This window comes from Rhinoraja longicauda, chromosome 7, assembly GCF_053455715.1.
Source record: "Rhinoraja longicauda isolate Sanriku21f chromosome 7, sRhiLon1.1, whole genome shotgun sequence".
NCBI lineage: Eukaryota > Metazoa > Chordata > Chondrichthyes > Rajiformes > Arhynchobatidae > Rhinoraja > Rhinoraja longicauda.
Window position 1 is genome coordinate 10,123,861 of NC_135959.1, and position 25,963 is coordinate 10,149,823.

Sequence of the window (25,963 nt, forward strand, 5' to 3'; positions counted from 1 at the left end):
AATAAATATGCCAAATGTTTGGGTGTCGCGGTTTAATTGTTCCGGCGGGGGAACCGAAAATGCAAAGGCGCCAAAGCAACTTGAACGGCTTTCAAGGATCAACAGTGTTTTATTGTCATACGGCCTGAGATAGAACAATGAAAGTCTTCCTTGCAGCAGCACAACAGAATATGTAAACATATTCCTTCCACTCAGAGAAGCTGCCTGTCCCGCTGAGTTACTCCTGCATTTTGTGTCGATCTTCGATGTAAACATAGTCGTCTCTAAAATCTTTGGAAGTAAATTCTGTTCGTGTCAGACGGCCGAAGCTTTTTTTTTGGTGCATGATCAGGTTGTGGCCAAAGGATAAAGGTTGTAGCACAGAAGTCTGAATGGAGGTTATCTCTCTGAAGATCTAAGCATCAATTTCCGATTGTCAAGAATGGAGATTCTTTCTCTAAAGGCTTAAGCATCAATTTCAGGTTGTCAAGAACCTGCCAAATTTCCTGGCATTTAATCAGTCTGAAGAAGGGTCCCTGCCCGAAACGTCGTTCGTTTATTTCTCTCCCCAGATGCTGCCTGGCCCGCTGAGTTCTTCCAGCACGTTGTGCTTTGGTCAAGATTCCAGCTTCTGCAGATCCTTGTATGTCTTCTTAGCATATAAATTTGGTTCCAGTATTTTTGTTTTAATGCCAAACACACCATTATACTCAACATGGCCTGAGCTGATTATAGGGAATTGAGTTTCGTTCACTAACATAAAGATGTCGTCAGCATGTGGCCTTGAAAAAATAAGTCTTTTAACTTTGGTGCCAAATGCTGTTTGCAGCAATGGGATTGCTAAGGAATGTCTCTAAAATTCCTTTACTGTATCCTCTGAACAGACTCCACTCTTGGAAAATATGTGTAATTCCATTATGTAGAAGGATACCCGACTTATTGTTTCTCCAGTCAAAACTGTCTCGGATGAATGGAAATGCCTCTCATAATCTAAGAGAAAATCAATGTCCCCAAAATGTATCATGCCACTTTGTCCGGTGTTTTGCCACAAGCGAATGTTTTTTAAAAAGCAACAAAGGTACCTGCACTACGAAATCAAGAAGTGGAAAGCAAAGTGATGAGGATGATGAGGTGACAACAGAACATAACAGTGAAATCGAAGCCAGTGAATATGAAGAACTGCTTCAGGAACAATTACCTGCTTTTTCTGAAGGTGGACATAGAGTATTTATTGTCCATCCAGATGTTAAGTGGGGAGCAAAGAAACAATATCTCACCACAGGTAAAATTGTAATTAACTAATATAAAATGCGTTTCAATGTTATATACAAAAAGATGCTGCATCAAAGAATTTTATAGAAAATACAGGCTTATGGTGTAGGAGGTAACATATTATCATATATTGAAGATTGCTGGCTAATGGGGATAGAGACTTGGCATAAGTGGGGAAAGATGTAATGAGTAGTGTACCACCAACTCTGAAGAAGGGTCTCGACCCAAAACGTCACCCATTCCTTCTCTCCAGATATGCTGTCTGTCCTGCTGAGTTACTCCATCATTTTGTGTCTATCTTCGGTGTATTGGCAGTTCCTTCCTACACATTTCGCCTGCATCACCAGAGGACATTGGTTTAAGGTGAGGAGAGAAAAATTTAATAGGAACCTGAGAGGCAACTTTTTCACAGAGTGGTGAGTGTATGGAATGAGCTGCCAGAGGAGATAGTTGAGGCAGGTACAATCACAGCATTTTCAGAAACAGTTGGACAGGTACATGGATCAGAAAAGATTAGAGGGATATGGGCCAAACGCAGTCAGCTAGTGAGATGGAACATGTTGGTAAGATGGGTTGGTAAGTAGGCAAGATGGGCCAATGGGCCTGTTTCCATGCTGTAAAACTCTGAGTCTATCAGTGCTGGGACCAAAACCTTTTACAATTTGTATCAGTGACAGGGATGAATGTACTGACGGTATGATGGCAAACATTGATGAAGATAGGTATGAAAACACATTGTGAAGAAGACAAGCGGGGCAACAACGAGATATAAGTACGTTAAATGATTGGGGAAAGATCTGGGAAAAGGAATACAGTACAAGGAAATATGAAATTCTCTATTTTGGCACAAAAATAAAAGGAATGCGATCAGACTATCTAACCGACGACCGATTACGGTTCTCTGAGATGCAGAGAGATCTGGATGTCATTGCACGTAATTTGCAAAAGACTAGTGCAGCAAGTATTTAGGAAAGTAACAGAAGTTTATTCTTTATTACTAGCAGAACTGAATACACAGGTTGGGATGATATGCATCAGTTATATAGGGCATTGGTAAGATCACAATTGATGTTGTGTGTACAATATTGGTTATCTTATTTAAGGAACGATGTTAACGGTTCATATTATAATTTATATTATTCACTTTACTTTTTTGTTAAAATGAATTACAACACCCATGTTGAAATTAAGTACAAAAATTTCCAAGATTAAGAACAGAAGAATAAATTCACATGCGTAGCTACAAGTGATGGTGGAACAAAGTTCCACCAGTTGAGATAGCGGCAGGTTTCGTTTAGTTTGTATATACAGCATGGAAACAGGCCCTTCAGCATAACAAATTCATTGATCACCCATTCACACTAGTTCTATGTTATCCCACTTTCTCATCCACTCTCTACACACTAAGGGCAATTTACAGAGGCCAGTTAACCTACAAACCCATATGTCTTTGGGATGTGAGTGGGAACTGGAGCACCCGGTGGAAACCCATCTGGTCCCAGGGAGAATGTGCAAACGCCACAAAGACAGCACCAGAGGCCAAGACTGAACCCGGGTCTCTGGTGCTGTGAGGCAGCAGCTGCACCACTGTGCCATCCTGTGCAGGTGGAAGGAGATAGAATTACAGTCATTCAGAATCGAACAGGCCCTTAGGACACCAACTCCACACAATTTATGTGGAGAATGTTTAGAATGTGGAGAATGAAATGTCCTTTCAAACACTGACCATTGTTGGAGACAAATGTAGAAACATTATTTTAAAAGGAAATTTGATAAACAAAATAACAAAGCTAGTAGAAGGACTGGGCAGAAGAATGAGCATGTGAGGAAAACCATGGCAGACTTACACAAAATAATCTGTAACATGAGGGGAATAGATAGGGTGAACGCACAGTCTTTTACCCAGAGTAGGGGAATCAAGAACCAGAGAGCATAGGTTTAAGGCGAAAGGGGAAAAATGTAATAGCAACCTGTGCAGCAACGTTTTCACACACAGTGGTTGGTATATGGAACAAGCTGCCAGAGGAAGTTGTTAGGGCAGGTACAGTACTAGAGCAACATTTAAAAGACATTTGGTCAGGTACATGGATAGGAAAGGTGTAGACGAATATGGGCCAAACATGGGCAGGTAGGATTGGAAAATTGCCAATATTACCCGCTGTACAAGAAGGGGGCAAAGCAGTATAGTGGGAACTATAGGCCGGTTAGTCTGACTTCAGTGGTTGGTCCATAATACAGGATGAGGTTACGGAGTACTTAGAAGTTCATGATAAAATAGGCCGAAGTCAGCATGGTTTTGTGAAGGGAAGATCTTGCCTGATGAATCTGCGGGAATTCTTTGAAGAAGTAAATAGTAGGACAGACAAAGGAGAGTTAGTGACTCATGGAAACATACCGAATAGTGAAAAGTTTGGATAGAGTAAATGTGGAAAGGATGTTTCGAGTAGTGGGAGAGTCTAGGACGGGAGGTCGTAGCCTTGGAATTAAAGGATGTTCCTTTTGGAAGGAGGATTTCTTTAGTCAGAGGGAGGTGAATCTGTGGAATTCTTTGCCACAGAAGACTGTGGAGGCCAAGTCAATGGATATTTTTAAAGCACAGATAGATTCTTGATTAGTACAGGTGCCAGGGGTTATGGGGAGAAGGCAGGAGAATGGAGTTAGGAGGGAGAGATAGATCAGCCATGATTGAATGGCGGAGTAGACTTGATGGGCCGAATGGCCTAATTCTGCTCCTGTTACTTATGACCAGCATAGATGGGGCATCTTGCTCGGAATGGGCAGGTAGACCCAAAGGGCCTGTTTCCATGCTGTATGTTTCTATGACTATTCAATAATTGTGCTCTTGTCCTTTGTGCCTGAATGTGACTGCATTATTATTTAAATCTAGTCTTGTCACGTCATGTCCTGCTGCAATTCATTTCTTCTACATTTCAAGAATTAAAATATTCTTAATTTGCACTCTTTGAATTTTTCTCTTGTTAATTGTTTGCGTATGTATTGGTTTTGTAATTGTTTTCTCTTACACATGAGCAGCCTATTTATTTGCCCTGAGTTGGAGCTGGATTACTCTGACCTGATGCTGTTGCGCGTTGTACAGTTAAATTCATATTATTCTTTCTTCCTTCCTTCACAAGGTAAACTTCAGATGGCTGAAGCAGTTGCACTTGTGAATAGCCTGCCCAACTGGCAAGTTGTTGATCAACTCATCCTTTCCACAAAAAGTCCAGATAACAAACTAATTTTTGGCAAAGGCAATTTTGAGACTCTTACAGGTAACAGTTTCTTTAAAGAGTCTGAATTATATATTTCGTAAATGTAATTGAAAATTGTACTAATATATCAGCAGACTGAATTTTCCATTCACCAAACAATTAGTCTGTAAATGTCTTACTGAACTTTATGAAAGTGCATTAAAAATAACTTAATGTTATGCAGTAGCCTGCCATACAAGCTTCACTTCAGTGAAACACTGGCTTATTGGTACAGTAATGCACAGTAGTATTGTTATTGGGCAAAGCTACTTTGGCAAAGCTTTGTTGCAGCAAAAGTCTTGTATTGTTGGAAGATTTTTTTAAACTCAAGACAACTGAAAAAAATAAGAAAACAATGAAGTGATTTTGAAGAGTAGCTGCTCGGAAACATAGAAACAAAGAAAATAGGTGCAGGAGGAGGCCATTTGGCCCTTCGAGCCAGCACCGCTATTCATTGTGATCATGACTGATCATTCACAATCAGTAACCCATGCCTGCCTTCTTCCCATACCCCTTGATCCCGCTAGCCCCAAGAGCTCTATCTAACTCTTTTAAATCCATCCAGTGAATTGACCTCCACTGTCTTCTGTGGCATAGAATTCCATAAATTCACAACTCTCTGGGTGAAAAGGTTTTTTCTCATCTCAGTTTTAAATGGCCTCCCCTTTATTCTTAGGCTGTGGCCCCTGGTTCTGGACTCCCCCAACATTGGGAACATTTTTCCTGCATCTAGCTTGTCCAGTCCTTTTATAATTTTATATGTTTCTATAAGAGCCCCTCTCATCCTTCTAAATTCCAGTGAATACAAGCCCAGTCTTTCTAATCTTTCCTCATGTGGCAGTCCCGCCATCCCGGGAATTAACCTCCTGAACCTATGCTGAACTCCCTCAATAGCAAGGATGTCCTTCCTCAAATTAGGAGACCAAAACTGCACACAATACTCCAGATGTGGTCTCACCAGGGCCCTTTACAACTGCAGAAGGACCTCTTTTCTCTGATATCTTGTAATGTAATTTAATTCAAATTTAATAAGCAATTTAATTCAAATACAACTGTTTTACAGAAATAATAAAAGGGATGTCACAGATTACTGCAGTGTTTCTGAACGTTGAAAGACTGTCTGCATTATCAGAGGTAAATAGTGCATTTATCGTCACGCAGAGTGCGCTAAGTAAAAATAGTTCAATATGTCTTACATTATATGTTGAATGATTAATGAAGAATTAGGAAAATTAACTAGTGGAATAAAATTCAAGGTTTTTAGATTTTATTTTTGAGGATATTCCTTCCTCTCGCTTCACAATTCGCAACTGTTCAATCCTTTTGTCTCAGTTTTAATTTCTGTCCTTTATCCTTTTGTCTCACCCTCTGCCTAACAAAACCTCCTCTCGTCTGTGTTCACCTGTGACCTGCCACACTTTGTCCTGCCCTCTCCCCCCGCCCCACCCCCAGAATCGGACTGAAGATGGATCCCCATCCGAAACGCTACCTATCCATGTTCTCCAGAGATGCTGCCTGAATTGCCGAGTTACTCCAGCATTTTGTGTCCTTAAAAGTAAAGATGATTATGTTTTAACTGAAAGTTTATGAAATAGCTTTATTTTACAATAGGGTTGGTTTCAAAATTATTCACCGTTCTAAGATAGAATCATCAGCAGCAAAAAAAAAAACTTGGTTCATTATACTTATTTGCCATTTTATGCCTCAGCTCATTTTGTGCAGAACAGTTCTTTAAATATTTGTTTCTATGTATTTCAGAAAGAGTTAAAATCTGCATGGGGCGTTAAAGTTTTTGACAGGTATTCCATTGTCCTTCATATCTTCCGTTGCAATGCTCGAACCAAAGAGGCCAAAATGCAGATAGCACTCGCCGAGATCCCATACCTGAGGTAAGGCTATACTTCCTTTTAATCAACAACACTGTTGCATAAATTGCTCACATTGTTGGACAGTATAATCTGTTATGAAGAATTGTACTTTGATCTTTAATACTTGACACTGAATTCAGATTGAAAGAAAGTGTCAGCTTTCATAAATTCATAAGTCATAGGCGCAGAATTAGGCCATTTGGCCCATCGCCATTCAATCATGACTGGTCTATCTTTCCTTCTCAATCTCCTGCCTTCTCCCCATAACCCTGGACACCCTTACAAATCAACAATGTCAAACTCTGCCTTTTTATTTTTCTATAAGAAATGAAGATTAAATTCAGATTTCTTTGGTACTCAACATTGTCTGTATAATTGGAATGGAATTTAATTTCGCGGTATGGCATGGAAACATGCCCTTCCGTCCACTGAGATCACACTGACCATCGATCACCCATTCACATTAGTTCTGTGTTATCCCACTTTTGCGTACTCTTCCTACAGGTTGGGGGCAATTTCATAGAGGCCAATTAACGTACAACCCCACACATCTTTGGGATGTGGTAGGAAACCGAAGCACCCAAAGGGAAATGGATGCAGTCACAGGGAGGGCGGGCAATCTCCACACAGACAGTACACGAGGTCGGATCGAACCATGCTCTCTGGTACTGTGTAGCAATAGCTCTACCTGCTAAACTGCCCCTATGGAATTGATAGAATCAATATCACTCAAACCTGGTAAACATATTACAAAGAGGAATTGGTTTTGGAGTTTGACCATGTTAACAATGATCAGGGGGCAGCATTGCTTTGCACTCAATCTGAGAATATTGATGCCGGTTGAAAGGCCTCTAGTGCATTGGAACCTATCCACCACAACAACAGCTTAATTATTCCTGCAGTTATAATCTTCGTATTAAAGGCACGAAGAACTGATGAACCGGGGAGTTTATTTTGAGGTTAGAAATCATGAAATCCCAATGAGCATTCATTCCTCTCCCCACCCCTTCCCGAAAGTATATCACTCCCAAAGCCTGGCTGGTAGTCCTAATCCTGAGTCCTATCCTCTGAAATTTTCTCTGGTCTGATTGTGCTTTGCTGAGAAATCCTCCTTCATTTTCAAAGTACAGCAGCATTCAGTTTCATGCTGTACGGAAAAAGTTTGCAGTTCACTTAGTGACCTAATCAGTCATCTCACAACCCCCAAAACCCACAGTCTTTTACCCAGAGTAGGTGTATCAAGAACCAGGGGACATAGGTTTAAGGTGAGAGGGGAAAGATTTAAGAGGAACCTGAGGGGCATCTTTTTCACATCGAGGTGATGGGTATATGAAATGAGCTGCCAGAGGGGGCCGTTGAGGTACAGTGGAATTCTGAAGGATGAGAGGAGATCTTATCGAAACGTATAAGATTATACGTTAGAGGCAGGAAACATGTTCCCAATGTTGGGGGAGTCCAGAACAAGGGGCCACAGTTTAAGAATAAGGGGTAGGCCATTTAGAACTGAGATGAGGAAAAACTTTTTCAGTCAGAGAGTTGTGAATCTGTGGAATTCTCTGCCTCAGAAGGCCAATTCTCTGAATGCATTCAAGAGAGAGCTGGATAGAGCTCTTAAGGATAGCAGAGTCAGGGAGTATGGGGAGAAGGCAGGAACGGGGTACTGATTGAGAATGATCAGCCATGATCACATTGAATGGCGGTGCTGGCTTGAAGGGCCGAATGGCCTCCTCCTGCACCTATTGTCTATTGTCTAAACTTTAGACTTCAAAGATACAGCATGGAAACAGGCCATTCAGCCTGCCAAGTCCATGCCAACCAGCGATCCCGTACACTAACAGTATCCTACACATTAGGAACAATTTTACAATTTTTACCAAAGCCAATTAACCTACAAACCTGTATATGTTTGGAGCGTGGGAGGAAACCGGAGTACCCGGAGAAAACTCACCCAGCCACAGGGAGAATGTACAAACTCCGTGCAGACAGCATCCACCGGGTGGCGCCAGCAATGGCTGCCTCGCCAACAGTCTGTCTGTCCCTTTGTTCTTTGTATTTTTTAATTATGTGTTAAATGTATGTTTTTAGTGTTCTTCAGATTGTTTTATGTGGGGTGTGGCGGAGGGGGTCGGGGGAATCTTTTTCTAATCTCTTACCTCGATGGAGACGCAATTTTTTTTCCGTATCGTATCTCCGTCCGCACTGCGGCCTAACATCGAGGAGTTGGCTGCCTTTGCTGGAGACCGACTTTGAGAGCTCCACCGCAGAAGCCTGCGGGACTTTAACATTGCGGAGCTCGCAATCCCTTTGCCAGGGATCGACCTCTGAGCTCTACCACGGGTGCCTGCAGACTTTAACATCGTGTAGCTGGCAGTCTCTGGTTAGAGACCGACGTCAGGAACTCCAAGCTGCAGGAGCTTCGACCGCCCCGGCGTGGGAGCTTCGACCGCCCGATTCGGGAGCTTCGATCGCCCTGACGCGGGAGCTTCGATCTCCCCGACGCGGGGGCTTGATCATCCCGATGCAGGGGCTTCGATCACCCCGACGGATGGTTCGACTGCCCCGACTGCGGGAGAAAAATGAGGGAAGAAGTTTAGATTTTATTGCCTTCCATCACAGTGAGGAATGTGGGGAATCCGCTGTGGTGGATGTTTATGTTAACTTTTATGTAGTTGTGTATCTCGATGCTTTTTTAAATATGGCTGTATGGTAATTCGCATATCACTGTACCTTAAATGGTACACGTGACAATAAAAGACCTTTGAAACCTAGTAAGGATCAAACCCAGATCTCTGGCGCTCTAAGGAAGCAACTCTACTGCTGCGCCACTAGGCCGCCTTACTGCAACAACATTTAAAAGACATTATCCAAATACCAGTGCGACTAATGCAGATGGGGCATCTTGGCTGGCATCGGCTGATTGGACTGAAGGGCCTGTTTCTGTGCTGTACGACTCTATGACATAACCAGAGTGGAAGTAAGCCATCCTCAATCCTCAGGGACTGCCTACAAAGAAGCACTTGCCCACATCAAAAAGATGTTAAACGTTCAAATTATGGGGGTTATATGGGCTTTAGTTTATTTTTTCCTTTTAAAATATAATTTTCATTTTTGTAAAATTGTACTACAGTAGGCACTGGTTCTAAACAGGATTTACTGAAATGCAGCCACTTCTGATAGGAATCTTCTGCCGATTTGAATTAAATATTGTTTTGCCTTTATTTGGCAGGTCGCAGCTGAGAAATGAATTGGCCCACTTAGACCAACAAGGCGGTGGATCCAGATATATTATGGGGTCAGGTAATATTTCAACTCTTTCATGCCTTTCATCCGCTAAGTTACTTACCAATATCATTGGTTCATATGTTGGCCTTCCTTGCAAGAGGATTTGAATACAAGAGTGGAGAGATCATGTTCCAACTAAATGGTATCCTAGAGAGGCCACATCTTTAATACATACAGCTCTAGTTTCCTTTCTGAGAAAGAATATGCTTTTAAAATAAGAAGTGCAGCAAAGGTTTGCTGGATTGATTCCTAGGATGGCAGGTTTGCCATTGTAGGGAGTTTAAGCAAACTGAATTCTGTACATTTTGGAGTTTAGAAGATGAGAAAAAAATGTCTTCAGCCAGATGGTAAATGAATCATTGGAACTTTGACCCCAGAGACCTGGAGACCTGAAATGCTGCAAATATTTGAGGCAGAAATCAATAGATTTTTGGATTTTAAGATAGAAAAACAAACTCAGCGTGCCAGGCAGCACTTGTGGAGGGAAATGGACACTCAACGCTTCCGATTGGGACCCTTCATCTAGACTGGAAAAAATAGAGGGAAGCTAGCAAGTGTAAAGAGGTGAGGGGGATGGATGAGACAAGAGCTGACAAGTGGTAGGTGGAGCTAGGTGAGGAGGAGTTGTGTGCGACTCACTACAACACTGTGCCACCCACCAGTAACTGTAGAGAGGTGCAGCTGATGTAAAGTATCAGCCATTATTGTATTGAATGGCAGAAAAGGCCTGTGGGGATAAGTGGCCTACTCCTACTCATACTTGGCGCAGTGGCGTAGCAGTAGAGCTACTGACTTACTGCGCCAGAGACCCGGGTTCTATCCTGACTATGGGTGCTTGTCTGTACGGAGTTTGTACGTTCTACCTTTGACCTGCGTGGGTTTTCTCCGAGATAGAAACATAGAAAATAGGTGCAGGAGGAGGCCATTTGGCCCTTCGAGCCAGCACCGCCATCTTCGATTTCCTCCCACGCTCCAAAGACGTACAGGTTTGTAGGTTAATCGGCTTGGTATAAATGTAAAATTGTCCCTAGTGAGTGTAGGGTAGTGTTAATGTGCGAGCGGTATGAACTCGGTGGCCGAGCTGTATCTCTAAACTAAACTACTTCTTGCATTCTTGTGGTTCGCCTAATTTCATACAATCACCATATTCCAGGTGAGACCTTCATGGAGGTTCAGCAACGCCTCCTCAAGGAGAGGGAACTAAAGATTAGAGGGGCCTTGGAGAAGTTAAGAAGAAAACGACAGTTGCTGAGAACGCAACGCAAACGCAAAGAGTTCCCAATTATTTCTGTCATGGGCTACACTAACTGCGGTGAGTTCAACATTCTGTAAAAATCTGATAAAATTAAAATTCAGTATAATGCTCAAGTGATATATTTTCCCCTGTTCTTTTCTCAATCAAAAATAACTATAATTTAAGTAAACATCCCCTATGTTAAATAATTAGTTTAGTTTACTTTCTTATTATCACATGTACCGAAGTACAGTGAAAATCTTTTTGTTGCGTGCTATCCAGTCAGCGAAAAGACCATACATGATTACAATCAAGCCGTCCACAGTGTAAAGATACATGACAAAGGGAATGACGTTTAGTGCAAGATAACAGTCCAGTAAAGTCCGATTAAAGATAGTTTGAGCGTCTCCAATGAGATAGATGGTAGCTCAGGAGCACACCCTAGTTGGCGATCGGATGGTTCAGTTGGCTGATAACAGCAGGGAAGAAACTGTCCCTGAATCTGGAGATATGCGCTTTCATACTTTTTTACCTCTTGTCTGATGGAAGAGATAAGAAGAGGGTGAGATCCATCCTTGCTTATGTTGGTAGCCTTGGTGAGGCAGCGTGAAGTGTATATGGAGTCAATAGAAAGGAGGTTGGTTTGCGTGATGGTCTGGGGTGTGTCCACAACTCTGCAATTTCTTGCAGTCTTGGGTGGAGCTGTTCTCAAACCACACTATGATGCATTTCGATAAAATGCTTTCTACAGCGCATCTGTAGAAGTCGGTGAGAGTTGTTGGGGACATGTCGAACTTCCTAAGCCTTCTAAGAAAGTAGAGGCATTGGTGTACTCTTTCCTGGCCATTGCTTCGATATGGCTAGTCCAGGACAAATTGCTGGTGATATTTGCTCCTACGAAATTCAACCATCTCTACTTTGGCGTCATGAATGGAGGAAAGTACATCCTTATAGCCTGGGAAATGGCATGAATGAGTGGGCTAAATAGTCATCTTCTATGTTCTTATATGATAAATAACTAAAAGGGCAGTAGAGATTATTTCCATCAATGCTCACCTTAATGAAATTCGATGTACATGCAAAGGAATATTTTGGTTCCACTCCGGAAAACAGAAAATGAAGAACAATTAGGTGATTTTATATGCTACAAATGCTGCACCACAGTCCATTATGGTTAATGCCTTTAGGGAATTTTTAACACAGAGCCAAAGGTCGTTGCTGGGTCTTCAGCAGCAGGGTCTTTTTATAGGTTATTTTCTAAAGCTTTGGAAGGTTTTGTAAAATATGTTAAACTTGTCTTCTTCCCAATGGAATATGTTTTAATCCCGGTACCTTTCATATTTTCAACTCAGGCAAAACCACTCTGATCAAAAGCCTGACTGGAGACTCGGGTCTTCACCCAAGAGATCAGCTGTTTGCTACACTCGATGTTACCACTCATGCTGGCTTGACTCCAAGTCGCATGACGATCCTTTATGTTGACACCATTGGATTTCTCTCTCAACTTCCCCACAACTTAATTGAATCCTTCTCAGCCACACTGGAGGATGTAGCGTATTCAGTAAGTTTTGTTTTCTAAATGTAATACTTATTATCAAATGCATAGGCTTGTTATTTTTAAAAGGCATGGAATGTATCTTGTTTCAGCTAGAGGGTTCTGCCGGGGTTACTTGAAGTTAGAGAAGTCAATATTCATACCACTGGGTTGTAAGCTGCCCAAGCAAACTATGAGATGCTGTTCCTCCAATTTTTTTACCCCGGCATTCCCTCTCTCACCATCCCTCCCCGATCCAAGTTGCACCAGCTACTCGTTAATTGGCCTCTGTAAATTGCCCCTTGTGTGTCGGAAGTGAGATAAGATAGAACTAGTGTGAATGGGTGATCAATGGTCGGCCTGGACTCAGTGGCCAGAAGGGCTTGTTTCCATGCTGTATCAGTCACTTTCAATCAGTATGTATATATATATTCAAATGTTACATAGAACAGTACAGCACAGGGACAGGCCCTTCTGCCCACACTGTACCGAATTATGCCATGACCAACTCCTATCTGCCTGCACATAACCTATATCCTTCCTTTCCCTCTATATCCATCTGCCTATCCAAATGTCCCTTAAATGCTCCCATCATAATTGCCACAATCACCATCCGCAGGAGCACATTCCAGGCACTTGTCATCCTCTGTGTGCAAAGAAAATGCCCTGCACATCTCCTTTAAATGTTCCTCCTTCACTTTAAAGCTATGGCTAAAGACAAAAAGATATTTTTATTGCATTATATTAGACAGGGTGTTATTCATGTTAATTTAGATGAAATGGTCATTTGCCGTGAGTGTAATTTATCCTTTTTTGGAGCAATGCTCAATCTGGCCCAGCAGTATCTTGCTCTCAGCACTGAGAAGTAAAGGGCATTCATAGTAACCAGAACTATCATAAGATGATCTGCCACATCAAAATATAATGTCTAATTTTGAGTACCTACATCAGGAGAAATGTCAAAGACATGAGGATGCTATAGAAGAGGCTTCATGATGATAGAAAACTTACACAAGAGAGGATGGAGAAACTGGAGCACTTAAAAAGAACAAAGATGAATTAGTGTGAATCTAATAAACTCATTCAGAACCACGAAAAGAAAATTATAAACTGCAAAAATGTATTCCCATTCTTCCAGTGTTGCATGAACTCGGTTCACATAAAAATTTAGTTTCTTAATTATTTTCCCTTCTCTCTTTATATATTTCCAGGATGTCATAGTTCATGTCAGAGACATAAGTCACCCTGAAACTGTCAACCAGAAAGTGAATGTGTTAAATGTTCTCAAGAATCTCCAACTGCCAAATCAACTATTAAATTCTATTATTGAAGTCCATAATAAAATTGATTTGGTGAACAGGTAAGAACATTGTAATTGTTGGGCATACTACAAAACATATATAATGCCCAATGGCATATTTCATATTCATATTATATTTCCTTGTTTTTTTATGGCATGGAGAGATGCCATTTGGTGTATTATCATATCATATCATATACATACAGCCGGAAACAGGCCTTTTCGGCCCTCCAAGTCCGTGCCGCCCAGTGATCCCCGTACATTAACACTATCCTACACCCACTAGGGACAATTTTTACATTTACCCAGCCAATTAACCTACATACCTGTACGTCTTTGGAGTGTGGGAGGAAACCGAAGATCTCGGAGTAAACCCACGCAGGTTTATTGACCAAATGAACTCCTGCATCCCAATAAATATTTATTCATCCTGAGTTTGGCCTACATGCAGTTAGAACATAGAACAGTAAAGAACAAAACATGGGTGAGAAATGAAGGTTTAGGGGGATATGGACAAATGGGACTAGCTTACATGGGGCATACAAGGAACTGCAGATGCTGGTTAACAAAATAAAAACACAAAGTGTTGGAGTAACTCAGTGGGCCAGGTAGCATCTCCGGAGATGCCGCCTGACTCGTTAAGTTACTCCAGCACTTTGTATTTTTTTTTAGATGGGACATATTGGTCAGCAGGGCTCGTTTCAGGTCTGTCTGACTCTATGTTTCATCTCAGATACTGGAGGGTAATTTTCCTGCTTCCACCTTACAGTTATCAACCCGCAGATCCGAACACCATTGCAGTTTCAGCCCTTCATGGACTTGGTATGGATGACCTAAAAAAGAAAATTGAGGAGGCAGTTTTGCAAGCAACAGGAAAACTAATCCTCACCATTAAAGTAAATTTGGCTGGACCTCAATTGGGGTAAGAATTAAATCAAATCTTTTGAACAAAGCTCTTTTGTTTTCATAGTGAAAGTTAAGAGTGTAGATTCAATCTCGTGTTAAATGTTCACTTGTGTTAAATGCAGAATATCGCATCAGAATTCAATGGAACAAACTGTTCAGATTAGTAAACATAGTCACTATCATAGTGTGCACTTAATACAAATGAGACTGGATGAAGTTCTACTCCATTTGGTGTTCAAATTCATTTTTAAAGGATTAACTTGTATTGCTCAAAGAAAGCGTGTTTGTTCAGTACAAGATGGAGTGGTTTCTCATGGATCACTGAACAGAAAGGGTCACTTAACAACGCAGACCTGTAACACTGTTGCTTTTCATCTCTCCAGCTGGTTGTACAAGGAAGCCACTGTGCAGGAAGTGGACGTCTTGCCAGAAGACGGTCTGGCCAACGTGCACGTGATCATCAGTCGCTCTGCGTACGGGAAATACAGGAAGCTGTTGCAGCCTTGACGCAAAAAGTAAAAAACTTTTTCTGCATTCCTGAGGATCTTTACCGTTTTTCTCCTGCCCTGCGATAGGCGAAGGTTTATACAAAAAAACACCCCACCACTGAGGAACGTCTGGAGAATTATAATGAAGTGCAACAATCATCATTCTGTGGGGAAACATGGCCAGTTTGCACACAGCAAGATCCCACAAATGAGAGCGAGACGAGTCGGCGCAGTCGACTAGATTACTGGAAGTGTTCTTGGCTCTTTCTATGCAGTCTTTCATTACTTCGAGGCAGACAAAACTGTAATTTATCTCAAAGAATGAATGCTTAAACAAATAAAATTCCATTCAATAAATAGGTTGTGAAAAGCACAAGTATCCCGACAATGGGTGCTGTCTGTACGGAGTTTGTACCTTCTCCACGTGGGGTTTCTTCAAGATCGTCGGTTTCCTCCCACACTCCAAAGACGTACAGGCTTGTAGGATAATTGGCTTGGTGTAAAAACATTTTAAAATGTCCCTAGTGTGTGTAGGATAATGTTAACGTGCAGAGATCACTGGTCAGTGCGGACTCGGTGGGCCTAAGGCCCTGTTTCCGCGTGGTATCTCTAAACTAAAAGAATTGTAACGTCTAAAATTTAAATGTTAATTACTTCCCTAAATTTACACGGCATATAATGATAATTTAATCATTTTCACATCACTGGGAATGTTGTACCCTCTAATGAAATCGATACAGTGGGCTAGGATTTCTGCCCCTGGAACAATGTAAATGGCAGCAGATTGATCTCAGCAACACCATCTTGACCCCCCCCCCCCTCCCACCTCACCCACTGTTGTGTGTGTGTGTGTGTGTGTGTGTAGAGCTTGAGCATTGTCCCCATGATCATATGTGTATTCTCTACGCGTCACAAAGTTGTGTTGATTGCTCTGTTCATTGCTCTAAAAATGATCTTGACTAGTTACTAAATTATCTATGGAAAATTATCTTAACTAGTATAGATCGATGGTGGAATTGTGAATAGTGAAAGGCCTGGATAGAGTGGGTGTGGGAAGGATATTTCCACTAGTGGGAGAGTCTAGGACCAGAGGTCACAGCCTCAGAATTAGAGGACGCTCCTTTAGGAAGGATATGAGGAGGAATTTCTTTAGTCAGAGGGTGGTGAATCTGCAAAATTCATTGCCACAGAAGGCTGTGAAGGCCAAGTCAATGGATATTTTAAAGACAGAAATAGATAGATTCTTGATTAATACGGATTCTTGATTGTACCAAGGGGCAAGACACAATACCAGACACTGACAGTAAAGTTCCCACAGCTGATTAATCTTCTGGCAATATTTATCTATGCATTAATAAAGTAGTAAGATCTAGCCAGTAAAACCCCTTGGTACACACCATCTTTACTTGAAAGCACTTCTCATTCTCTCACCTCATAGGAGGCCATTTGGCCCATCAATGCCAGCTCTTGGGACAATCTCATATCCCCATTCCTTGTAACCTATTCTTCCCCACATGCCCTTAAACTTTCCCAATTCATAAGTGATAAGAGTAGAATTAGGCCATTCGGCCCATCAAGTCTACTCCACCATTCAATTGTAGCTGATCTATCTTTCCCTCTTAACCCCAATCTGCATTCACCACCTTCAAAAAAAACCCAGAGAGGACAGAAATTTAGGCAACAGATAAAATTCTGGACTAACATAAGTAAATATGCTCTAAGTTTTATTTTTTAATATATTTTTTGCATCAATGCAATTTGTAACAGTTACAAGTACAATACCATCTTGCATTGCAAACTTTCAAAAAGTGCTACATATGTATTCCTGTGGCTACAAAATATACTGGCTGTTCAATACTCTAAATACTGTAATCCTTGCATTCTTCATGCTCATCATGTTATTTGACACTGATAAGAGAGATTGTGGCCTGAATTGGCATTATGAAAAGTGAATCAGCCAAATACCTGGAAGGAAACCAGGTCTATTGGAAGGAAACCACATCTATTGGGAGTACGGCTTGGGATTGGATCCATAATATAATTTAGTTTAAAGATGCAGCACGTATACGCCCACCAAGTTTCACCCGATGGTGGGCATTCTTTCAGCCCACCAACTTCACCCGATCATCGATCACCCGCTCATACTAGTTCTATGTTATTCCACATTCTCAGCCGCTCTCTACATATTAAGGGAAGGTTTTGAGGCCAATTAACCTACAAACCCACACGTCTTTGGGATGTGGAGGAAACTGGAGAGCTTGGAGGAAGCCCATGCAGTCACAGAGAGAACATGCAAACTCCACACAAACAGCACCCGAGGTCAGGAGCGAACACGGGTCTCTGGCGCTGCGAGGAAGCTGTGCTACCAGCTGTGCCACTATCCCACCCTTGTAATAGAGTGGAACTGTGCCATTGTTTCATTAAATTAGGATAACTATTGATGAAAATAATACAACTCATTTCAGCAATACCCCACCTCGTTACATTTTCACCAGTGGACACGAGGGGGTGTTTTAGTTTTAAACCTCATCCAAAAATCTCCCTCCAACGTTTGCACAGTGAGGTCAAAGGGCAGCAAGCAAATAAATGTTTGCTTAATCTGCATGAGGAGATGGTAATTTATTGCAATCCAGGGTTATAAAGGAAAAGAGCAAGGGAGCACGTTTCTTTCAAATGGTCCACCATCCTCTGTTGGTAAATAATAATAATAATAATGCATTACATTTATATAGCGCTTTTCATATACTCAAAGACGCTTTACAGAGAATGCTACACTCTGTTAAAGTCAATGGAATAAATGCAATAGACAAAGTAAAACAATATGGAACTAACTACCACAGGAACATGTAGAGGGAGGTATTATTACATTTAAAATACATTTAGACGTACATTTGACCCAACAGAGACAAGATGGGCCAAATAATCTCTTTTTATGCTGTCTGATTTTGAACATCTGAAGACATTTTCCGACCCGAAACGTCACCCATCTTTTTTCTCCAGAGATGCTGCCTGACCCACTGAGTTACTCCAGCACTTTGTGTCTAACACTCATTCGGTCCTGAATTATCAACAGGTCTCAAAATGGGAGTTTAAACCCATAAACTGTAGACTTGGGGGTGGCAACTCTACTTTTAAACCAAGCCAAAGATGAATCTTGGATGGACACAAAAAGCTGGAGTAACTCAGCGGGTCAGACAGCATCTCTGGAGAAAAGTAATAGGTAATGTTCCAGGTCGAGACCCTTCTTCAGACTAATAGTCAAGGGAAACAAGAGATATAGACTGTGATATAAAACAAATGAATGAAATGTTTGCAAAAAAGTTAGCAAGTCTGGGTTAAAATGGTCGGAGAGCAGGAGGAATCGGGGAGCCGCGAGAGGATTCTGTAGAGCTCTCGTCGAAGAATGGAGGAGAACTTCTTCAAAGTAGGCATATCTTGAGGAGATTTTGCAGTGGAGCAGCCAAAATGTTCGCAGTGGAGCAGACGAAATGGGACAGCAACCTCGAATTGTGATTTTTTTTTAATATATAAAGACATCATTTCATTTTAAATCAGTTTTCTATTGAGGTCAAGTACAACAGGAACCAGGTAGCCAGCTCCTATGAAATCCCCAGCAATTATATTAAAACAGGGATTTCCTGGCCCTGCACACTGCTTCTTAATCCAGTCACACAAGTATGGGTAATTAGGAAAAGTCAGTTTCTTCAAAGAACTGTTAAGGTGAGTTGCGATGTACCACCAATCTTCGGTAAGGTTCATGCCAGCAACAAAGAAGCCATCTACATGGGGGGAAAAAAATAACTGGGGTTAAAAAAAGATTATTATGAGAGATTACTACCTAAAAAATTATCCTATGCAGGTAATGTTAAACCCATCATGTACTCCTGCAAGTATTCCTGAAACTCCATGTTAAAGGCAATGGAATGAACGTAAGCAACAAAGCACTACAATGTGGGCATGTGGAATAGACAATAGGTGCAGGAGGAGGCCATTCGGCCCTTCGAGCCAGCACCGCCATTCAATGTGATCATGGCTGATCATTCTCAATCAGTACCCCGTTCCTGCCTTCTCCCCATACCCCCTGACTCCGCTATCCTTAAGAGCTCTATCCAGCTCTCTCTTGGATGCATTCAGAGAATTGGCCTCCACTGCCTTCTGAGGCAGAGAATTCCACAGATTCACAACTCTCTGACTGAAAGAGTTTTTCCTCATCTCAGTTCTAAATGGCCTACCCCTTATTCTTAAACGGTGGCCCCTTGTTCTGGACTCCCCCAACATTGGGAACATGTTTCCTGCCTCTAAAGTGTCCAACCCCTTAATAATCTTATACGTTTCGATAAGATCTCCTCTCATCCTTCTAAATTCCAGTGTATACAAGCCTAGTCGCTCCACTTTCAACATATGATATATTCCCGCCATTCCGGGAATTAACCTAATAAACCTACGTTGCACGCCCTCAATAGCAAGAATATCCTTCCTCAAATTTGGAGACCAAAACTGCACACAGTACTCCAGGTGCGGTCTCACTAGGGCCCTGTACAACGGCAGAAGGACCCCTTTGCTCCTATACTCAACTCCTCTTGTTATGAAGGCCAACATTCCATTGGCTTTCTTCACTGCCTGCTGTACCTAATGAACTGCCACAGGAACCTGTAGAGGCAGGTATGATTATGTTTAAAAGACATATAGGCTGGCACATGGATAGGAAAGGTCTCGTGGGATACAAGCCAAATGCTGGCAAACAGGACCAGCCCAGATAGAAATCTTAGTCAGTTGGGCCAAAGGGACGTTGCCACATTGAATTCCTTCACGACTCTAATGACTGCAGCATGAAAATCAAACCGTACCATTATACTTCAAACTAGACGTGGCAGCTCTACATTTAACCACGTCAAAGTGAATCTTTATAACTTTCTCAAAACATGATTTTTCAGGGGATGATCCCTACTGGTGCAATATACCGGCGCCTCTAAAATTTAAGAAAAAAGATATTCCTTATTAAAATTTGTATTATGTTGTTGGCCAGAGCCATGCATTACCAAAGCAGGCCCTTTGGCCCATCAAGTTTGTACTGACCATAGGCCCACCATTTACACTACTCCCATTTTATTCTCCCCACATTTTCATCTACTCCGTCAGGACTCCACCATTTACCTACATACTGGAGTGTGATGACTGAACTTCCATCTCCTCAAGGATCGTGCTATAGACACTTCTACCTATGCATGGATGTGCAGATGCATTGGCCACAGGTAGATTGGCAAGGATCAGATCAAATAGGTTCATCCCTCATGTGGCGGTCACTCTCGAGCTGCTGCAGACCCTCGGTGCTGCCCCCTTCTGGTGGGTTTGTTTTATGGAAGAGTTGTCTATCCTCAGTAATATTTTGCCTGTCCACAATAATCTAATTAAGCAATGTGTTTCACATCGAGGAGATCAAACCAAGTTGGTGCTGTTCTGTATAGCTCAGTATTGGATAGAGTGGATGTGGAGAGGATGTTTCCACGAGTGAGAGAGTCTAGGACTAGAGCTCATAGCCGCAGAATTAAAGGACGTTCTTTTAGGAAGGAGATGAGGAATTTCTTTAGACAGAGCGTGGGTGAATCTGCGGAATTCTTTGCCACAGAAGGCTGTGGAGGCAAAGTCAGTGGATATATTTAAGGCAGAGATAGATAGATTCTTGATTAGTACAGGTGTCAGAGGTTATGGGGAGAAGGCAGGAGAATGGGGTTAGGAGGGAGAGATAAATCAGCCATGATTGAATGGCGGAGTAGACTTGATGGGGCAATTGTCCTAATTCTACTCCTATCACTTATGATCACTTAGTATAACCCATCTTCATTTACCAAAAAAGCCCATTAAAGTATATATTATATAGATTACTTGTCATAGGAGCAGAGGAGTCATACGGCCCATCAAATCTATCCACCATTCCATCATGGCTGATCTATCATTCCCGCCCAACCCCATTCTTCTGGGTTTTGTCAAAATAACGAATTAGAGTCACTTCACACCAACACATTACAAACTATTTGAGATTGCCACACACTCCAAGCATTGCCTCTTTACCAGGTTCTGACCAAAAGACTGACTTGAAACTCTAAAACCTTTGTTGCTCTTTCCACAAATGCTGCCTGACCTACTGAGTTAATCTCTTTGGATTTCAGAGAAATGGCAGACTTTTCGTCGGGATGGGAGGCTGGAGAAGCAGCCTCTCCTGCTCTTCCTTAGTCCATTGGACGTAGAGGCGGATTTAGGCCATTTGGCCCATTGAATCTGCTCCCCCATGCCATCATAGCCAACCTATCTGTCCCTCTCAACCCCATTCTCCTGCCTTCTCCCCGTAACCTTTGGCAAGAATTAGTTTTCTGGGTTTAGTGGGCCTGGTGCATTCATTCCACTTCCCTCACCCCCTGCAACTAATCACCCACTATGGAGGGCCTCAAGAGTAAAATATCTGACATTTCCAGATGCGTGCAGATGCGAATCTAGACAGTGCCCTTTCAGAATGTTGCAGCAATCAATGCTGGTCGCTGACTTCCGGTTTCTCCATATCCACCCTATAAGGGAGGTAGTGTGACACCAAACCATTTGCATGTGTTCTCCACCCAGTCCACCTCGACCTATCCTATCCCCCGGTTGCTAAAGACTTTAACTCCCGCTCCCATTCCCACACTGACCTTTCTGTCCTGAGCCTCTTCCACAGTCAGAATGAGGCCCAAATCAAATTGGAGGAACAGTACCTTATATTTCCTTTGGGCAGCTTACAACCCAGCAGTATGAATAATGATCTTTAACTTTAAGTAACCCTTGTTTTCCCTCTCTCTCAGCCCCTCCTCCATCCTAGTTCTCCGACTAGTTTCATTGTCCTCCTGATTAAATATTACTGATAGTATGCCTCACTGTCACCTTTCCTTCAGCTAACAATGTCCCATTCTACATTTCCTTGAGCATTGTCCCCGTTGAATCTGTGTTTTCACACCTTACCCTTCCATATCTCTATTCCTCCCTCTCTCCTGACAGTCTGAAGAAGGGTCTGGACCTAAAACGTCACCCATTCCTTCTCTCCAGAGATGTTGCCTGTCCTGCTGAGTTACTCCAGCATTTCGTGTGTATATCTTCCGAAAGCTATTCCTTGGTCATAGCCCATCATAGTGCAACAAGGCAGCCACGCTTAACAATAGTAAAAGGGTCATGCTCTCAGTACCTGGTCGTCCGACCTGTTTCTGTGATTCCAGATAGCGAACGAGTGATTCAGCATTGTATGTATCTGCCCACCAATACGGGATACCAGGCCAAAGTTCGGGATATTCTTTCGCAATAACGTCATCGTAGGATATGATGACTTGACAACCCAACTCCCAGAGTTTCCTTAATGTTACTTGTTCCTGCAAAGAAAGGAGTATGGTGGAAAGTTATCCATGAATTAAACCATGAATGAAAGGGTGGTATGGTGGCACAGCAGTAAAGTTGTTGCCTCACAGCGCCAGAGACACAGGCTCGATCCTGGTTACGGATGCTACAGGTTCTGTACGGAGTTTGTACGTTCTTTCCGTGACCTGCGTGGGTTTCCTCCGAGGACTTAGGTTTCCTCCCAGACTCCAAAGGCGTACAGGTTTGTAGGTTAATTGGCTTGGTATAAATGTACAAAATTGTCCCTAGTGTAGGATGGTGTTAGTGTGCGGGGATCGTTGGTCGGTGCACTCGGTGGGCCTGTTTCCGCGCTGTGTCTCTAAACTAAACACCGTTATATGATCCAAGGAATGAAGCAATAGGGATCACGTGCAGGCAGAGGATATTGGTTTAATTTGACATCGTGTTCAGCGCAGACATTGTGGGCCGAAGGACCTGGTCCTCTATGTTCGATGATCCACAATGTGTGGAGAGGTGAAGTAGAATTTACCTGTCTCAAGTGACAGAACAACTTTCCATTTCCCCTTCCTTTGTCTCATAAATTGGAAATTAAACATTTCATACACAGAGCCATACTAGACGCCTTTGGGTCCAACTTGCCCATGCTGACCAAGATGCCAATCTACACTTGTCCCCTCTGCCCACGTTTGACCCACATAGCTCTAAACCTTTCCTAAACCTGTCCAAGTAACTTCTAAATGTTGCCATCGTACCTGCCTCAACTACCTCCTCTTACAACTCGTTCCATATACCCACCACCCTGTGTATGAACAAAGTTGCCCCTCAGGTTCCTACTAAATCTTTCCCCCCTCACCTTAAACCTATGCCCTCTGATCCTTGATTCCTCTCCTTGGAATTCATGACTTTAATTAATTAATTACGTGACTCGCTCAAATGCCCCAATCATTCCAAAAGCATTACTTACAGTAGAGGTTTTCAGGCAAAGTTTGGCCCCAAATGTGTTTGTTATTTTCTGTATTAACTGGTGATGCTGCTGTTCACTCAACCCTTCCAAGAATCTGCAGCCCAATATAACCACTTCCTTGGGATGGGTTTCTAACCAGTTGCCAAACTCCTTAAACGCATCCTTTAAAATATAATGAAGACAGACACAAAACGCTGGAGCAACTCAACGGGTCAGGCAGCATCCCTGCAGAACGTGAATAGGCAACATTTCGGGTCAGGACCATCTTCAGATCGATTGGCCGGGGAGCAGGAAAGAAAGCCAAGAGAGGGGCAGAACAAGGCATGACCTGTAACAGGTGAACAAGGGCGAGGGGGTTATCTGCTAGGCAGATTGTTGGGTCAAAGGCCAGCGATGAAGAGAGGTGAGAGCCCAAAAGGATAAAAAGTTACAAATTGTTAATCTTGGGGATAGGAAAGTTGTAAATTGTATATCCATTGTAAAGTGGGAGTGGGGGTGAGAGAAACTGGTGGCAAGGTCAGACAGATTTAAGGGGGGGTGTGGGGGGGAGTTCTTGGGGGAAGAAAGGAGAGGAGGTTTTAAAGAACCTAACTTACATGCTACTTTCTACAAAATAAATTCACATGGCAGAGCATAAAATGAGTGGTATTGGATTGCATGCCCATTACACCCATGATGTCATGTATACAAGGTAGACACAAAATGCTGGAGTAACTCAGTGGGACAGGCTACTGGTTTAAAATCAAAGATAAGACGCAAAATGCTGGAGTAACTCAGCAGGACAGGCAAAATAGCCTTGTGTACAATTCCATTGCAACCAATCCAATACTAACCATTTCACACGGCAGCCTTAAACAAACTTCCAGCCCTTGTCAAAATAATTTTCTTTTAATAGTCACGTTTTCCACTGCAAATATTAATATTATTCCAGAATACTTTATCATAAATATGGAGCAAGACAGCAAGTGTATTTATACAGCAAGAAACTTTGTGCATTTATATTTCTTGAAGATAGTTCAGGCTTACCTGAACAGTTACAGTTGTGTAGATCGCATGAACAAAGTATAAATGATCAGTTGTATCATTTGGTTTCTGAGCAATCCTTAGATCAAAGAAGCGAATTCCCTCCTGTAGCTGCTGAGTTACACCAGATTCCTACAGTATTGGAAATTATTCTAGTTTTAAATCTTCCTCCGACTGTGCAACATAAAATTAAAGTCCTCACTTTGCTACAGTGACTCCACATCAAAGTGCTTCATTGGCCCATGAAGTGCACTCACACATTGTAAAGGAAAATGTTCATGAAAATATTTTTTTTATTTTTTATACAAGTGGTTCGCAGATATCCTGTGGGAAAGATACATACAACATTCTACATCTAACTCAGAATGTTGAAGACTCGCCGATCGGTGGGACTGGGAACCCACCCCAAGGCTCGTCGGATGGTGTAACCGGGAGGGAGCTGGAGACAGCGGGTGTAAGAGGGAGATCCGGGGTAATGCCTTCAGTGCCTTCAAAGCCAGCCATAGGAGGCACCCCAAGGACACAAAGATAGCTGGGAGAGGAGAAGAGTCATAGAGTGATATACAGTGTGGAAACAGGCCCTTTGGCCCAACTTGCCCACACCGGCCAACATGTCCCAGCTACAGTGGTCCCACCTGCCTGCGCTTGGTCCATATCCCTCCAAACCTGTCCTATCCATGTACCTGTCTAACTGTTTCTTAAACGTTGGGATAGTCCAAGCCTCAACTACCCCTTCTGGCAGCTTGTTCCATACACCCACCACCCTTTGTGTGAAAAAGTTACCCCTCAGATTCCAATTAAATCTTTTCCCCTTCACTTTGAACCTATGTCCTCTGGTCTTCGATTCCCCTACTCTGGGCAAGAGACTCTGCGCATCTACCCGATCTATTCCTCTCATGATCTTATACACCTCTATAAGATCACCCCTTGTCCTCCTGTGCTCCAAGGAATAGAGACCCATCCTACTCAACCTCTCCCTATAGCTCAGACCCTTTAATCCTGGCAACATCCTCGTAAAGGGAGAGGGACGTTGGTTCGCTGGAACGACTCCAGTACATCTAGCGTGCGGGCCGACCGGACTTTGATTAATGGCGCCAAAAAACATTGGCACCTACATGTGCAATATATGCAAAGAAAATTCACTGTACAGTTGCATACTTGACAAATAAAGCACTATTGAACTATTGAAGACAAGATTTGGTAGGACCATGTCCGTCCTCTACCTAACCATGGCAGAGCCGACATTGGAATTCCTAATGCTCCAAATGCCACGCAAAGTTGGCTTGAAAAGGCAGAGCTTACCTGGGTCTTACACCATCTGTATATCTCCGGGCGAGTGATGCAGGGCATGACATGATCCAGATAGTTTAAAATCTTATCTGAAGGTTTGACAGGAGAACTCAAGTCTAAGCAGTAAGTCATCGAGTCATGGCTTCCTACAAAGAAACAAGAACAGTTCTACTGACCATACTTTGAAGGAAAAAAGTC

At 42.4% G+C, this 25,963-nt stretch overlaps 2 protein-coding genes across 4 annotated transcripts in view; one reads left to right on the forward strand and one right to left on the reverse strand.

The window, feature by feature from the left end:
* gtpbp6 (GTP binding protein 6) lies at positions 1-17,621 on the forward strand. The gene is made up of 10 exons (XM_078402072.1): positions 1-1,261; positions 4,386-4,523; positions 5,566-5,636; positions 6,261-6,391; positions 9,597-9,667; positions 10,806-10,964; positions 12,239-12,447; positions 13,632-13,780; positions 14,490-14,642; positions 15,010-17,621. Exons 1-10 carry the CDS (start codon positions 796-798, stop codon positions 15,131-15,133), a joined length of 1,671 nt encoding a protein of 556 aa, XP_078258198.1. The 5' UTR covers positions 1-795; the 3' UTR covers positions 15,134-17,621.
* LOC144595069 (PI-PLC X domain-containing protein 1-like) overlaps positions 16,812-25,963 on the reverse strand; it is a 20,754-nt gene continuing 11,602 nt past the window's right edge. For all 3 annotated transcript variants that reach the window (XM_078402074.1, XM_078402073.1, XM_078402076.1), the window contains 5 exons: positions 25,778-25,911; positions 24,479-24,607; positions 23,453-23,614; positions 22,322-22,502; positions 16,812-18,893 (listed from right to left, as the gene is read on the reverse strand). In XM_078402074.1, the coding sequence (XP_078258200.1) occupies positions 18,661-18,893; positions 22,322-22,502; positions 23,453-23,614; positions 24,479-24,607; positions 25,778-25,911 (839 nt within the window). In that variant the 3' untranslated portion in view covers positions 16,812-18,660. The remainder of the gene's footprint in view (positions 18,894-22,321; positions 22,503-23,452; positions 23,615-24,478; positions 24,608-25,777; positions 25,912-25,963) is intronic.

Bases quoted from the DNA above. Each gene is read 5' to 3' on its own strand.
- gtpbp6 (XM_078402072.1), top strand. From the start codon at position 796: ATGCTGTTTGCAGCAATGGGATTGCTAAGGAATGTCTCTAAAATTCCT. The intron at 1,262-4,385 runs GTAAAATTGTAA...TTCCTTCACAAG, and splicing joins GAAACAATATCTCACCACAG to GTAAACTTCAGATGGCTGAA. The intron at 6,392-9,596 runs GTAAGGCTATAC...TTTATTTGGCAG, and splicing joins GCCGAGATCCCATACCTGAG to GTCGCAGCTGAGAAATGAAT.